The sequence below is a fragment of the Drosophila biarmipes genome, chromosome 3R (genome assembly GCF_025231255.1).
Source record: "Drosophila biarmipes strain raj3 chromosome 3R, RU_DBia_V1.1, whole genome shotgun sequence".
NCBI classification, from domain to species: Eukaryota; Metazoa; Arthropoda; class Insecta; order Diptera; family Drosophilidae; genus Drosophila; species Drosophila biarmipes.
Genome location: NC_066616.1, coordinates 12193371 through 12207201, shown reverse-complemented (window position 1 = coordinate 12207201; position 13831 = coordinate 12193371). Strand labels below are relative to the sequence as shown.

The 13831-nt window shown below is 47.9% G+C and overlaps 5 protein-coding genes across 11 annotated transcripts in view; 3 read left to right on the top strand and 2 right to left on the bottom strand.

Moving 5' to 3' along the window:
• The first annotated feature begins 37 nt into the window (after window positions 1-37).
• On the top strand, window positions 38-664 carry LOC108031670 (metallothionein-2). The gene is made up of 2 exons (XM_017105310.3): window positions 38-204; window positions 375-664. Exons 1-2 carry the CDS (start codon window positions 180-182, stop codon window positions 539-541), a joined length of 192 nt encoding a protein of 63 aa, XP_016960799.1. The 5' UTR covers window positions 38-179; the 3' UTR covers window positions 542-664.
• Window positions 665-965: 301 nt separating this feature from the next.
• Window positions 966-10601, bottom strand: LOC108031669 (atlastin). 4 transcript variants are annotated; one of them, XM_017105309.3, is made up of 5 exons: window positions 10471-10601; window positions 3364-3696; window positions 2089-3302; window positions 1808-1874; window positions 966-1751 (listed from the first exon to the last, which is right to left on the bottom strand). In XM_017105309.3, exons 2-5 carry the CDS (start codon window positions 3556-3558, stop codon window positions 1599-1601), a joined length of 1629 nt encoding a protein of 542 aa, XP_016960798.1. In that variant the 5' UTR covers window positions 3559-3696; window positions 10471-10601; the 3' UTR covers window positions 966-1598. The 4 variants fall into 4 exon arrangements, with proteins under 4 accessions (XP_016960798.1, XP_043947830.1, XP_043947829.1 ...); XM_044091895.2 differs by lacking the exon at window positions 10471-10601 and adding an exon at window positions 10081-10359; XM_044091894.2 differs by lacking the exon at window positions 10471-10601 and adding an exon at window positions 9363-9422.
• On the top strand, window positions 5248-9170 carry LOC108031668 (putative inactive tyrosine-protein kinase Wsck). The gene is made up of 3 exons (XM_017105308.3): window positions 5248-6601; window positions 6665-7021; window positions 7277-9170. Exons 1-3 carry the CDS (start codon window positions 5870-5872, stop codon window positions 8561-8563), a joined length of 2376 nt encoding a protein of 791 aa, XP_016960797.1. The 5' UTR covers window positions 5248-5869; the 3' UTR covers window positions 8564-9170.
• An 89-nt stretch (window positions 10602-10690) lies between the features above and the next one.
• LOC108031412 (syntaxin-18) lies at window positions 10691-12895 on the top strand. The gene is made up of 2 exons (XM_017104812.3): window positions 10691-11784; window positions 12577-12895. The coding sequence occupies exons 1-2, from the start codon at window positions 10786-10788 to the stop codon at window positions 12763-12765; spliced, it is 1188 nt and encodes a 395-aa protein (XP_016960301.1). The 5' UTR covers window positions 10691-10785; the 3' UTR covers window positions 12766-12895.
• LOC108031411 (uncharacterized) overlaps window positions 12808-13831 on the bottom strand; it is a 37016-nt gene continuing 35992 nt past the window's right edge. For all 4 annotated transcript variants that reach the window (XM_044091885.2, XM_017104808.3, XM_017104809.3 and 1 more), the window contains one exon: window positions 12808-13745. In XM_044091885.2, the coding sequence (XP_043947820.1) occupies window positions 13489-13745 (257 nt within the window). In that variant the 3' untranslated portion in view covers window positions 12808-13488. The remainder of the gene's footprint in view (window positions 13746-13831) is intronic.

Below are 13831 nucleotides of genomic sequence, written 5' to 3'. Positions count from 1 at the left end.
CCAACCTGTTGCTTTTAAAGTAGGCGGTTCTATTCCGGCAAATCCGGAACACGCATGCGCTGCCCTAAATGTCAAACTCCGGAGAAGTGCCACCCCAAATACCAGTCTGTAAAAATTCAGTGTACCATTTGGATTTAAATTAGGAGAACCGAAGTTTGCGAAGGAAAATTCACACAAAAATGCCTTGTGTCGGTTGCGGTAAAGGTGAGTTGGCTTTGCATAAGCCAGTACTACAAGAGATAGAATCTTAAGATAGTTAAAATCGTAAATCCTGAATATAAGGAAATGTTTCTATAATGACTCACTGGAGAACAGTTTCTTTTTAATCGATTAAGCCAGTTTTCTTCTTTACAATCTCTGATATTTTATTTCAGAATGCAAATGCACCCCGGAGAAGTGCGGCGAGAACTGCAAGTGCCAGAATCCCGGCCAATGTGGATGCAATCCCGCGAATGCCGCCCCCTCGGGCGGATGTTGCAAGAAGGGCGGCGACAACGCGGGAGGCGATGCCAAGGGGAAGTGCTGCGGCGACAAGAAGTAGAGGCCAACCCACCGATGCCAGAGAAAACAAATACATTTTCGTTTCTTTTATTTCTCGATGGCCATAACTGCTAGTGAGCTGTTATCATTAAATACATTTATTGTTTAATCGAAACAAAACCAAGACTTCTATACTTTTACTGCACAAGATAAACTAATGACCTATACCAGCATTGCTTTTGTGTTCAACTTTATCGGGTGGCAATGATTTGTTGTTTTTTTTAGTGTTTCTTTATTTTTTGTAAATTAATTTTAAATAACAAAAGGTGGCAAAATGAGGCGCTTAGCAAAACCAGCCAACAACAATGTGCACTCTGTTTATACATAGATTGCTTATGGAATTCTATACCAAAGATGAGATAGGATGGAACAGGCAAGGTGTGAGTAGGGGAGTACGCCTTAGATGGGAAATTAAACAAATTAAATTCGTTAGCGATTTCTTTATATTACAGCGTTAAATTTCATATATCCGTTTCAGACGCATATCATGTGTAAAAAACAATTTAAAATTTCACTTTTTAACAGACACGAGCCACTTACTAATGATGCACTTACTCTTAAATATACGTAATATAGACCATCCACACTTCAGTTAATGCAATATATAAAACAACTTCCTTTTAGGGCAATTAATAGCTATACGTTTGTGTTTCGGATTCTCACACACTATAGAAAGTTAAAGATTTATACAAATTAGAGGGGGGTCGGTCATCCTTTCAAAAGCGGATCCGGGAGAGAGGCTCGAAACAGCCGAACTGGTCCTTGGACACCTAATTGCGCTTCGTTTTGCGCTTTTTGCGACTATTTGGCGCCTGGGAAGAGGTTGGGGCCGCTGGACTAAGTGAGGTGGCTTTGGCCTTTTCTTCGTTGCTGCCGCCGAACTTGCGCCAGATGTTGCGGATGAAACCATCGACCTCGTTTATGTTGTTGCTCTTGTTTGATTTGTATGCCACATTGTTGTTGTTGTTATTATTGTTGTTGGTTGCTGTTGTTGCCGGCGGCGGCTGCGACGGCACCTGCTGCTGCTGCGTCTTGTGCTGCGCTCCTTGGGCGTATTCTCATGAGCGCTTCACCTTGCCATTGGACGCATTCACCGAGTTCTGGGATCGGTAGGCGGACGCACCGCCTCCGCCGACGGCCATTTCGGTCGCATGCGTGGCCACATGCTGGATGCCCTTCTCCATGCAGCCGTGGTAGATGGGTCGCATGAACTGTGATATAAGTGGATTGTTATCAATGAATCTTTGCTGAACTTCCAGCTACTTACCCGCTCCCACATGAGCGTGGCAAAGTCATCCAGCTTGCCGCCAAAGTCGCTGAGCTCGCCGCTGTACCTAAAATAAAAAAGAAGGGTCAGTAGAGGGTAAACTCTTAAGAAAATTGATATGTGGATTGAAATACATTTATAATCATTGACTATGGGTTTCGAAATATTACAACGACTTAGCCATTGAAACCTATTGTCCAAGGAAGTAAAAGTACTTTAGAGATAAAGTGTATAAAACCCGTCATGCTTAGTGATCTTTTGTGATCCACAATTGAACCCACCTGATGTAGGCCCACAGAGCCAGCGTCAGCAGTGCCACACCCATGACCAGGTTGCAGAAGTTGGCGAACGTGTAGAGGCCCACCAATCCGAAGATGCCGCTGAGTATGTACATGATGATGGCGCAGGCGAAGTAGACCGCCGGCGTGCGGGCCGCCTTGAAGATATTCTTGCTCTCGTTGTGCGCTCGGTAGTTGGCAAAGACTTCCTCGAGATCCTCTTCCAGCTTCACGCGGAACTTTTCGGTGAAGTCCTCGCCGCCCATCTTGCGCTTTGTGGCGAACTGGAACAGGGCCTTGTCCTTCACCCGCAGGTGCTCCGTCTCCAGGTGAGCAGTGCTTAAGTACGGCCGCGTGCCACCGCACACCTCCTCCATAAGCTGCTGGTACAGCTCCTTGGCGGCGGCTACGGCGGTCAAGTGGTTGGCCTCGGCGGTGGCCACCAGCATGCTCTTCGGCTCGGGCAGCTCGTTGCCCTTGTAGATGTTCATGTACGACTGGAAGTACTGGATGAGATCACGGGCCCGCACCCGTTGGCCGCTGATCTCCTTGTAGACCAGATTGTCCGGCGCCAGCAGCATGGGCACCAGGGAGCGCAGGCTGTTCTTGAACTCGGGCGTAATGTCCTTCAACCGGCCGTCAAACTTTGGGTTGGTAGCCACGTTGAGGCCTGGATGCGGCATCAGAAAACAGGCCACCTCCGTAAAGCAGGACGAGATGTGGCGACGCAGTGACTGCAGCTCGGGGTGCTGTTTGTCTGACACTTCCAGCCGCCGCTTCAGGATCTTGTCGCCTCCCAGAGCCCCGTACTCCGCCTCGTAGGGAAAGCTCCAGTCGCGGACGAGAAACTGCAGGCGCTGGAACGGCTTCTTGCCGGTGTCGGCCAGCGCCAGGCGGCCATACTCGGTGAAGAGCTGCAGGTGCTGCAGGTCGTCCTCCTGGATGTTCTGTGACAGGTTGTAGATCTGCACCGAGGACAGCATAGTGCTCAGCGCAAACACGGTGGCGCAGTCGCGCACCGTGCTCTGGCTATCGAAGGCGCCCTGTGTGTCCAGCAGAATGATGGCTATCTTGTCGCCGTTGGGATAGTCGTGCAGGAATATGTCGGACCACATGAGGATGCCGGTGGTGTCGCGCTCGGAACCGCCGCGCCAGGAGAATCCTTCCAGGGGATCTGATTCGTCGCCCAGCCAATCTGTTGCATCGTGGTGCACATACTGTGGTAAAAAATTCGTATTTTAGAAAGGGGACTGGCTTAAGTGTCATCCTGAGACCCACCTTTGAGTACATGTAGCGCAGAAAGAAGTCGAGCAGGAAACTCTTTCCCTTCCGGAAGGCTCCGGCCACGGAGACCACGCAGACGTACCGATCCTTGACCTCATCCCGCATGAGAACCTCGCTCAGCGCCTCCTCGTTGAGCTCGAAGATGTGCTCCGCGGAGGCGTTGATAACCTGCACTGCCGATCCACCCATTCTGGTGTCTGGTGTCTGGAATCCTTGCCTGCTATCCCGCTGTCCTCGTGTCTCTGTGTTTCCGGTGGTGTCTGAGTGTTTGCCTCCGTTGGGGGAATCCTTTCCGATTTGTTAATCTGTTGGATTTCGGCCTGTCAACTGCAAAAACAAAACATAGGCAGCTATAGTAAATATGTACGGAGAAAATGTTTGAGAGGCTTTCCAAGCGAATTTTCCATTTCCGGACGGCGGAAAATCGCGAGTCTGGGCTCGCGGTTAATTGCGCAAGCCTCGGCGAGTTCATTTAATTTTGGCACAGCCACGAGACACGAGCGACGGACAGAAAGGCCTGCAATTATGAGAGGTGGCCAAAAATAAACCCCAACATGCGCTGCTCCGCGGTGTCCGAAGATGTCAGCGGCAGCCGAGAAAGAGGCAGCATGTAAGCGGACTGCTCAGGTGCGTGGGATATATGTGCCCATGTATCTTGTATCTTTGGCCTGGTACTTGGTACGTGGGCAGAAAATAATGTGATTAGTGATCAGGAAAACTGAGAGAAAGGTAAGAAGTGGCGGGGCCCCTGATCGCGAGACCTGCACTTAAAGTTTTGCTCCGCCAAGCAGAAAAATGATAAAAGCCTAATTTATTGCTCATAATGTTCTCAACAACTCCATAATCACCAAACTAATTTAGTAATTAATAAGGGCTTACGAATTTTAAATTTTTTAGTGAATATAGTTTTAAATTAAGTGTTTAAGCCCCAAAAAGATAGACAATTTTGATAATAGTACATATATCACAAACCATAATTATTAAAATTTAAAGGTTTATCACGAGTGGAAACAACTGTTTTAAAGAACAGCAATGGGGAAAAAACAGATTCGACTGAAAACACAAATTCTTCGGCCTTTCTTTATCGGTTAATGGTAATTGTAAGATATTCAATATGTCAGGTAAGCACTCTATTGTTTTTGTAACCACTTCATAATTAATGCTTGTATAAAAACCGGTCTCTTGGCCTGGCGATTAAATTGATCTCCACTTTCTTGGCAAGGGAAAATTAAATCATTTCAGATACCAAAAGTTAGTTAGAAATCGCACGGAAACCGGTCTTTCAGCTGATAGTATTGAGCCTGTTAACCTTCTTGGTGTTATGTTTTCCAACGGAGTCACTTTTTCCAACCGATTCGGGGGTGTCTAGCAGTCCAAAAACGAATGCATATTCTTTGGAGGGCTCCCAAATCGGGTTAAGCGCATTCAGCACTACTGGGTGTTTGAATGCGAACGTACGGAGCACATTAAAATTAATTTCGTTTGCAGCGCCCTGATGACGTCGACAACTTTTGTCGCGCTACGCAGTTGACCACTTGAATTCCAATTGGAATCACAGACAAAAAAGAGAGAGCATACCTCAACAAGAACGGCAACAAGGTGATCAGATCGGTTCGGGGAATTGTGCCAGTCGGACACGCGCTTATATTGCCCAAATAAAAGATATGCGGGTCCTAATTGAATCCGATTTGGACGCGGAGGGCAGCATGAATCAAAAACACGACCAGCGCGACCGTCAACCGAACCAAACTGCAGCAACAACTCGGCACGCAAGTCACCGATGGATCCCGCTGCTCAATGGAATAGTGGAAAGAGAGCGGCCCTCTCTCTTTCCGATCGTATCTCTGTTTCTAGTGGGCCACATGGCGAATTGCAGGAGAAGCGGCGGAGCGGCGAGTGGGGGTTTGCAATAGGTGCCGCGGCAGCTGCAACGTTAGCAAAATCGCGTCTGTCCAATTAACACATTGCCACTTAATTAAGTGCAACATTCGCTGCTTTGGCGCGCTGAATCAGACATTTCAAAAAGTTTAGAGAAAAATTACACCTGGCAATGCCGTTCCGAGCCAGGCTTGTCCAGCACGTGTGTGAGCAGTGCAGCTACACAGCCTGCCGATCGCAAGTGACAGCAGCTGCCCCGCTTGCTCTCACGCTCTTTCCCATCAATAGGCGATGTAAACAAAGGTGTTGGAGGGTAACAGCAACAGTTGTGCGGCCTGCGTCGACGTCGGCAGAGCGATTAGTCAACTGGAAACGCGGTTGCCGAGAGCAACAAAAACACTGGCTGGCACTCAATAACAGAACAGCAGTGGAACACGAATAGGAAGAAGAAGCAGAGGCGCTTGGAAAATGATGAGCGGGGGAAAAGAATAAAAGTTTTCAATTTGCCTAAATTGGCTGCCCGTGAAACAGTGTTTAATTAGCCCCCGAAAAAATAAGCGAACAACCAGGCGGATATCAGCCATCCGGCGTGCAGGAGCTGCTCATTCGAGATTTGCAAGCCATGGCTGGCGGTTCACGAAACGGACACCGCCCCAACCCGAATTGGCTTTCCAGCTGCCTCGTGGCCATGTGCTTGGCCCTGCCAGGAGGAGCACCTGCCCCCCAGGAAACGCCCGGGTACTACTATGTCGGTTGCTATACGGCGCGAACGGATTTGCTCCATGAATCTGTGTACGCCAAAACGCCACAGACCTGCATTGAAATCTGCGAACACCAGGGACACTACTATGCTGTCCTGGCCTCCGAGAAGTGTTTCTGTGCCAACGTCTTCGAATCACAGGAACAGCAGGACGAGCAGCTGTGCAACACCCGCTGCCTGGCCAACAAGGCGCAGTACTGCGGAGGAATCGGTGTCCATTCGTATTACTCAACCACCTTGACCAAACAGTCGGCTCCTCATCACCTAAGGGTGTCGAACAAAACGGAGAACAGTCTGACCCTCAACTGGGATGCCTACGATGCCAGGAAACTGCTCCTGGCCGGCGGCGCAGAGGCAGTGCTACCCAAACAACCCCTAGACCACTTTCGGATTCAAGCGCAGGTTCTAAAGACCTATTCCTCGCTGCCCGCCTTTCCACAGCCCGAGTTTTTGGTGCAAAAGACGGAAACAACATTTGAACTTACGGATCTGCATCCCTCCACTCTATACAACATCTCCGTGAGGGCTATCTGCCAGGATCCACAGGCAACGCAAGCTGAATGTGGTCAGGCCTCGTTGGAGGCCAAAACACAGGTGGGTTCTGCTTATATACCACAAAGAGAATCCTAACCAACTGCTTGATATTCCCCTTTTCAGGTGGGTCAGCCCAGCCCCGCTCCACCGCCGCCCAAAATCCTTAGCCGCACTGATCGCACCATCACCGTTGAGCTTTCGCCCATCCGGAATGATAATGGACCGTTGAGCAAACTGCTCGTCATAGTGGAATATGTGGACAACGCCCTAAGTCAGCCATTCGATTCACAGCTCCTGGGCAGCTGGCAGCAGGCTCAGCAGGACGGAGTGCCCTATTACATAGCCGCCGAGTTGGACTACGACCGACCGGAGGACAACCGAACCCGGCACTTTGTTGTGGGCGATGGCAAGCGATACGGACGATTCAGCAATAAGCCCTTGGATCAGCCAAACGCACATGTTCACATTAGTCTCGGAGTGGTGAGTAATCCCTAAGTTTTTACTGGGTAACCACTGTAGAGATTTAATATCCGAAACCACTTGCTGTCACTTGAAACGTTTGAGCTTAAAGATGTCATGACTAAAGATTTGAATTAGAAAGAAACGTCATCAAAAATTTCAATAATCCAAACGCAAAAAAACATTTTATAGATTAATTTAGAATATTATTTTTTGAAAATTAATTTTATTTAGTTTATTAACCAATTCATAACCCTTTAACTATTTATTTTCTAGGTGAGCACCCTGGAGGGCGTGACCAAGACGCTGTACAGCCGTGGAACGCACGATCAGCACGTGACTTCTCTGGACGACTTCAGCTACGCCACCTTCGATAAGGGTCAATCTTCGGTGGTGGCCCTGGCCGTCACCTGTGTGATTTTCGGCACCTGCCTCCTGCTCAGTCTGATTGCCTACTTCTATCTGCGCTATAAGACTTGCCGCGGACGACGCTTAACTGGTGGCAATACCCACGAGATGACGCTGCAGACGCCAATAATCGAGCGGGAGAACAATGGCTACCTTGCTGAGGAAGATCCACTGCCTCACTCGCCGGAGACCTTTAAGCAGCAGCTGCAACAGTTAGTAGAGGGATTCGAGCGGATACCAAGGAATGCCCTGCGGCTGAATGTGAACGATGTGATCGGAGACGGACGCTTTGGCGAGATCATAACAGGAAAGGTTTCGACCAACGATTTCGCAAAAGAGTGTACTCTTCACGTGCTCTGCCTGGACGACCTGAACGGAACTACCCAGGCACAGTTGCTGCGCGAGCTGCGCCAGTTGACCCACTTGAAGCACCAAGAGCATTTACTGGATTTCTATGGAGTGTCAGCCAGTCCGGACTGGTTTTACTTAATCTTTGAGCAGCAACGCGTCAGTCTTAAGAGGCGATTAGTGGAGAGTCGCCTGATGGCGCCTTCACAACGCCTTACAACCCTCTCCGAACAACTGGTGCTGCAGTGGATTTACGAGCTAGCCAGTGCCATGACCTATCTATCCAGCTGTCAAGTTGTGCATCGCCAGCTCTGCTCGCACAGCGTCTTCGTGACCGGCGAGTCCAAGCTGAAACTGAGCGTCTTTGGACCGCTGCAGTACATGAACACCAGTCGCCAGCAGCCGGACCACAGCAGATGGCTGGCTCCAGAGGTCCTTCGCCATCAGCATCACCACTCCACTCGCTCCGATGTGTGGTCACTGGCCTGCGTGGCCTGGGAATGTTGTGCCCTGGGCGGAACTCCCTATGCCAATGCAGTGGGCACCAACCAACAGCTCCTTGAGGCCATCCGGGCTGCAGTGCGTCCGGCACAGCCGGCCTATGTCTTTGGGGATTTGTACCAACTGCTGCTCAACTGCTGGCAGCTGGAGCCGAGCGAGCGGAGCAGCTGCGAGGACGTGGCCTTCGGAGTGCGTCAGCTGATGACCTCACCGCGGCATGCCCTCAGCTTCGATCGAGTGGTGGGCGGCCTGGACACCCTGCCCCCGTACCTGCCGCAGCTGGAAACGATTGTGCTGATGGGCTGAGGTGCAGGCGGATAGAATAATTAGCTTTAGTCAGTGAGAGCCAACATTCGCATTCAGTAGATTTCGGTTATGAGTCACCCGAGAAGAGAACACTTCTCTATATTTTGATTTTAGATGTGTTCACTTGCAATTGATTAGTTAATGATATTCTGGCTGAGAGGAAATCAATTGTTTTAGCACTTACGGACACAATGATTTAATAAAATCGTTTGTTTTTTTCTGACCAAAAGAATTAGTTGTTTTTTGTATTTTTAAGTTGAGCAACCTTAGGTGAATGTTCAGCATTTCTTGAATTCAAATTTAATTTATCAAATTAAAATTAAGCTTAGTTTTCTTGCTTAAAATCTCGAAAAGCATATGTATATCCTTTAAAAGGCATTATAATCTAGAAGTACACATCAATTACTTTACTACAAGTGATTTATTAATTGCAGCTTTTGTGAGTTGATAAGGCTTTGTGTATGAAGGACCATTATTTTTTGTTCTGTCTCCGCCAACCGACATCTACTGCATTTATATTACTCCTTAAAAAACTTAACCGATTCGCACGAACTACCTGTGTTAATATTTACATACTGCAGCCAAATAAAACCGTGTTCTATGTCACAGCTGATCGTATCTATAGGGTAGCCATAGCTAATCTACAGCTAAAAAACAACTGAAACGACTTTCCCCACGGGAAACAAAGTTCAATCGAACGTGCTCGATAAAGAGCGAAAGATAAAGAGACTGACAGGTCTGGCGTCAAAATTGTGTAATAAATTTTGGACCCATGGCGAGTGGATGGATCTCCTCCTACCGGGCACTGTGATTCCCCCGCCGATGTTGCACAAACCAGACGAAAGCAAAAACTGAGGGCGAAAAACAAAAATCAAGAGAGCGAGTGCGAAACTTTGATCGCTGGCGAGCACCAATTAATAATAGAAAATAAACGGCGGCGTTGCACAAGTGTGAGTGGATCAAAATTGACGATTAATCTGTTTAAAGGTCTTGCACTGCATCTATTGTTTGCCATGTTGTTTAAGAATTAATTAGAGCAATTTTTGGCAGCAGGCGAGGAGCTGTTGGGTGCTATTAGTCATAGGAAAGAGTAGGGCACTGTGTGGTGCACATAATCCAATTGTTTGGGCCAAAAAATCATAGAAGAGGGCGGTATTTAATAGGTGGAGAAGGCACTTTTAAATACAAATATTGTCGAACCTGCTCCTGGTACCAGAAAAATTTATATATTTTGTATTCAAATACATATTTCACACTTAAATGCTGTTACTCAATGCAAAACAATGTGAAAAACATCCAAATAGCCATCGTATCATATAGAAATTTATGACAGCAGGCGAGCTTATCTGCGGATCCTTCGCACAAGAAGATAAGCCATCGTTTGTCTTGCCGACGTGTAACTATTTGGCTACTGGAACCGAAGCACATGGCCTATGCCCACAATAAATATACTTTCTCGTAGAGTATATAGCGCAAATGAAGCGTAACGATATCCACAGCGACTTTTGGACGCTTACCTTGCCCACGGAACTCAAGGTGAATGACGACGAACAATTGAAGTCACCCAAGTGTGTATACATTCCCCGCAAATGGGCAATAATTATTAATAAATCAAGCTAGCAGCTAGCTGGCCAACGCAATCGGAATCGGGGAATTCGGGGCTTCTGCCGATGATCATCCGGAATGGGCCAACTTTTCGAGTGTTTTGCCTGCGCCTGGGCAAACTGTTATTGTTTTTGTTGCATACACACATGGAGATTATGGAGAATCGGAATCGGAATCCAAGGAAACTGGTTGCTCACACACGCACACCAACGCACACTTCGCCAGAGGCTAGCACGCACACCTCGAGGCGGCAGCTAACTGCGCAAATAATGCGAATCGTCGGCGGGACCCTTGCTACTTACTTTATTTAACCATTTACATCGGACACGGGCTCCTCTGCGCTCGATTTATGGACACTTTGGTAGCAGAAAAGTACGTATTTTGTTTGTGCTCTGCCAGTGGTGTGGCCGTTCGCGGTTAGGCGGGAAATCGCGAATATGAAAATGGGCCATTAGCCAGCCCTGGAAATGTTATCGATAACAATTCGATGGAAAAAATCCTGATGGCCTAGCTAAATTGCCATCTCACTGACACTTCAGGCGAACGGTCACTCTGCGCTGGACCGATGATGTGGATTTAAAAGTTAAACGATTTAAAATTAGCAATAACTAATAACCATGGACATCACCCAGAGCTTTAAGGCCAGCGTGATGACGGTGCGGCTCCAGCGCAAGGCCGAGCTGGCCGGCAAAGTGAAACCAGCGACGACCAGCGCAAAAGCTGCACCCACTGGCCCAAAGGACGACTTCGCCCGGGAGGCCAAGGAGGTGTGCAACAAGATCACTGACCTGCGCAATGTGCTGATCGAGAACCGGACCGCCTACATGCGCATTGGCCAGCACCTGAAGTCCGCCGCCCACATGACGGACGTCCAGCGGGATCTGATCGACCGCGAGTCGGAGAAGTTCGTCACATATTACACGACGCACCTGGCCAAGATGCGCAGCGACTGGAAGAGCGCCAAGCGGAAGCCGCAGGAGCGCCAGCACATCGACGCCGTGCTGGACCTGCTGGTCAGCTATCTGCACAGCGTGGAGCAAATCTATCTGGACCAGAAGAAGTACAGGGTGCAGCACGAGCTGGAGACATACAGGCTGCTCAAGCTGGCGGCAGACAAAAAGAAGATCCCAGTGCGTCCGGCAGTCAGTAAAAGTGGCAAGCTGGGCAGGCGCCTGGTCAGCAATGACGAGTGTGAAGCCTCGGAGGCTTCTCCTTCGGCAAATGGTCATGCCGATGACTCTGCCGACAACGACTGGAACAACGATGGCTGGGGCGACTGGGAGGAGGATGGGGAAGAGGCCGAGGTGGACGACCACGATGGGCAGGAGGAGAAGGACACCGCCCAGGTCAGCCAACACAAACCGCGCACGCGCAAGCGGAGCAAACCCAACAGACCGGCTCTAAACGACTCGTCCTCGAAGGTGGCTTTGGACGAAGAGCTGCAGAAACAGCAGGAGGCCGACGATGAAGATCCCCTCAGTGCCGAGGATGTGCAGCTTTTTGAGGCGGAGAACGTGCACATCTACAACTTCCTGCAGGGCGTCTCCGAGGAGGTGGAACAGATTGAGAAAAACGTCGTGGACATCGCGCAGCTACAGGACATTTTCACCGAGAAGGTGAGGTAGTACTATCAAAGCCGATTTCTCAACGTCATGTTAGGGTATAGTTTGACACTTTCAGAGAATGTTAAACCATAATTCTATATAATTCCATAGTCTTATTATACATTTCCGTGGGAAAAAATATGATTTGATAAACCTGAAAATGGATAGTTGACGAACTTTTTAATATCAGTTTCGTTCTGATGAACGACAAATTAAGCAAAAGCATTTCCTCTGGTTAAGAGTTTTCAGTCAGAGAAATTAAATTCTTCCGAAAGGCAACAAACCTCAATGACAAAGACAAACAGGGCATTGAGAAGTCAGACCTAACAAAACTAGACTAAATCTTGTGATGTAGTGACGGTCCACTTTCCCAATCTCCACTCAAGACTTGCTTCGTCAAAATGTAATATACAACGTCCCACATTTTACTTTATCAATCCCTACAAATACTAGCCCAATATTGTGAAACATATATCGTTTGTACTTTATTTACTTTTCTTAGATTAAATTGCGCATATATTCACTTTATTTTATGTTGACTGGTTAGGTATAGTGGAGATAGTGGATTATGTTTGTGAGAACTAAGCGTTCCTTATTGTCAAGTGGCTGTCCTTGTCATTTAGTTAATCCCTCAATCAAAAAATATTAATTGGTCCACGGTAATAATCCCGCTGGTGACTCCCACACCCTCCGCGATTTCGTAATATAAGTCGGCCCCTGATTAGCGTGCAATTAATTAGCAACTACTTCCACATGGAACCTCGTTTTAATCGCCTTTAATCCTCTTAAAATCCCCATTTTTAGGTCGCCATGCAACAGCACAATATCGACAGGATTGTCAGTGCCGTCGTGGGCACCACGGAAAATGTCAAGGATGCCAACGAGCAAATCCGCCAGGCCACTCAAAGGAATGCCGGTCTTCGCGTGTGGTCGCTCTTCTTCCTGCTGGTCATGTCGTTCTCCCTGCTCTTCCTGGACTGGTACTACGATTAGGTGAAACCCCAAATTTTGTGTTAACATCAAAAGGCAAACGTGTTTGTTATCGTTGGATAGCACTAAGAGCATAATTTGTTTATTACATAATTTATAAATAAAGGAAAATAATTGTATAGGCTATTCAAAACTGCCTTGTTTCATTCCAATAAAACCACGCACAACAATACGAAACTAAAATCGATTTGAGCTGGCTTCCACGTCTCAATAATATATTTAAATTGCATACCAATGTATATTTTAGTGCTGCTTGGTACATTGTTAACATCTAGGTCCTTAGTCCTACCGTTTTCATTAAAGGCTCGTCGAAAAATAAGTCTAATTGGGAACGGAAATCAGCAATATATGTTCACATGTCTATGGTCTAAAGCTAACCTTTGCTTATTTCTTCAGTTGGTTTCATTGCATGAATGTCTAAATTCTAACTAGCTTACGGTCTAACAATGTTTAGCCTTAAGATTTGTGTCTGAGGGAGTGTGTCATCCTTGGCTTAGTCGCTAGGTAGTGTAGTGTGTTTTTAGTGCAATGTTGGATTGCATTCAATGCAGTCTGCTGGCTTACGCGCTATTTGTCGCTTGGCTCTCCAAATGGGAAGAATGGAAGAGGCTAATCGCCACAGAACGTGGTGATAGTGTAGGAAGGCGCCCTTATTATTTGGCTAGGTTGCTGGTGAGTTCTTACAACTAAAGCATTGAAAACTAAATAATAATCCGGCCCCCTGGGTTATGGCGTCGTGTCAATCGTATCAAAGGCCAGGCTGTTGCCAGCACAGCTCTCCACCGAATTGGGGTACTCGTCGGGACTGTTGTACACGTGTCCGCCGCTGCTCAGCGGCGTCAATGGGGTCTCCTCGAGGGGCGTCGTGGGCGGATCCAGCACCCTATCACTGCCCGATGTGCTGCTATTGTTGCTGGACGACTTTGATGCGGCGGCCTCCTCGCTGATAAACACGCCGAGTGGCATATGGGTTTTCATGTGGGCTAAAGGAAATGGGGGCGGAAATTAGTTTTAGTACATGGCTTACTCTTCGTTTCCAAAGTAACATCTTATCATAGAGCATGCACAA

Excerpts from the sequence above, each read along its gene's own strand:
- LOC108031670 (XM_017105310.3), top strand. The coding sequence starts at position 180 with ATGCCTTGTGTCGGTTGCGGTAAAG. Across the intron at positions 205-374 it reads TTGTGTCGGTTGCGGTAAAG|AATGCAAATGCACCCCGGAG; the intron begins GTGAGTTGGCTT and ends ATTTTATTTCAG.
- LOC108031669 (XM_017105309.3), bottom strand. The coding sequence starts at position 3,558 with ATGGGTGGATCGGCAGTGCAGGTTATCAACGCCTCCGCGGAGCACATC. Across the intron at positions 3,303-3,363 it reads TGCGCTACATGTACTCAAAG|TATGTGCACCACGATGCAAC; the intron begins GTGGGTCTCAGG and ends TTTTTACCACAG. Across the intron at positions 1,875-2,088 it reads GCTCTGTGGGCCTACATCAG|GTACAGCGGCGAGCTCAGCG; the intron begins GTGGGTTCAATT and ends TTTTTATTTTAG.
- LOC108031668 (XM_017105308.3), top strand. The coding sequence starts at position 5,870 with ATGGCTGGCGGTTCACGAAACGGACACCGCCCCAACCCGAATTGGCTT. Across the intron at positions 6,602-6,664 it reads CGTTGGAGGCCAAAACACAG|GTGGGTCAGCCCAGCCCCGC; the intron begins GTGGGTTCTGCT and ends TCCCCTTTTCAG. Across the intron at positions 7,022-7,276 it reads TTCACATTAGTCTCGGAGTG|GTGAGCACCCTGGAGGGCGT; the intron begins GTGAGTAATCCC and ends TTTATTTTCTAG.
- LOC108031412 (XM_017104812.3), top strand. The coding sequence starts at position 10,786 with ATGGACATCACCCAGAGCTTTAAGGCCAGCGTGATGACGGTGCGGCTC. Across the intron at positions 11,785-12,576 it reads AGGACATTTTCACCGAGAAG|GTCGCCATGCAACAGCACAA; the intron begins GTGAGGTAGTAC and ends CCCCATTTTTAG.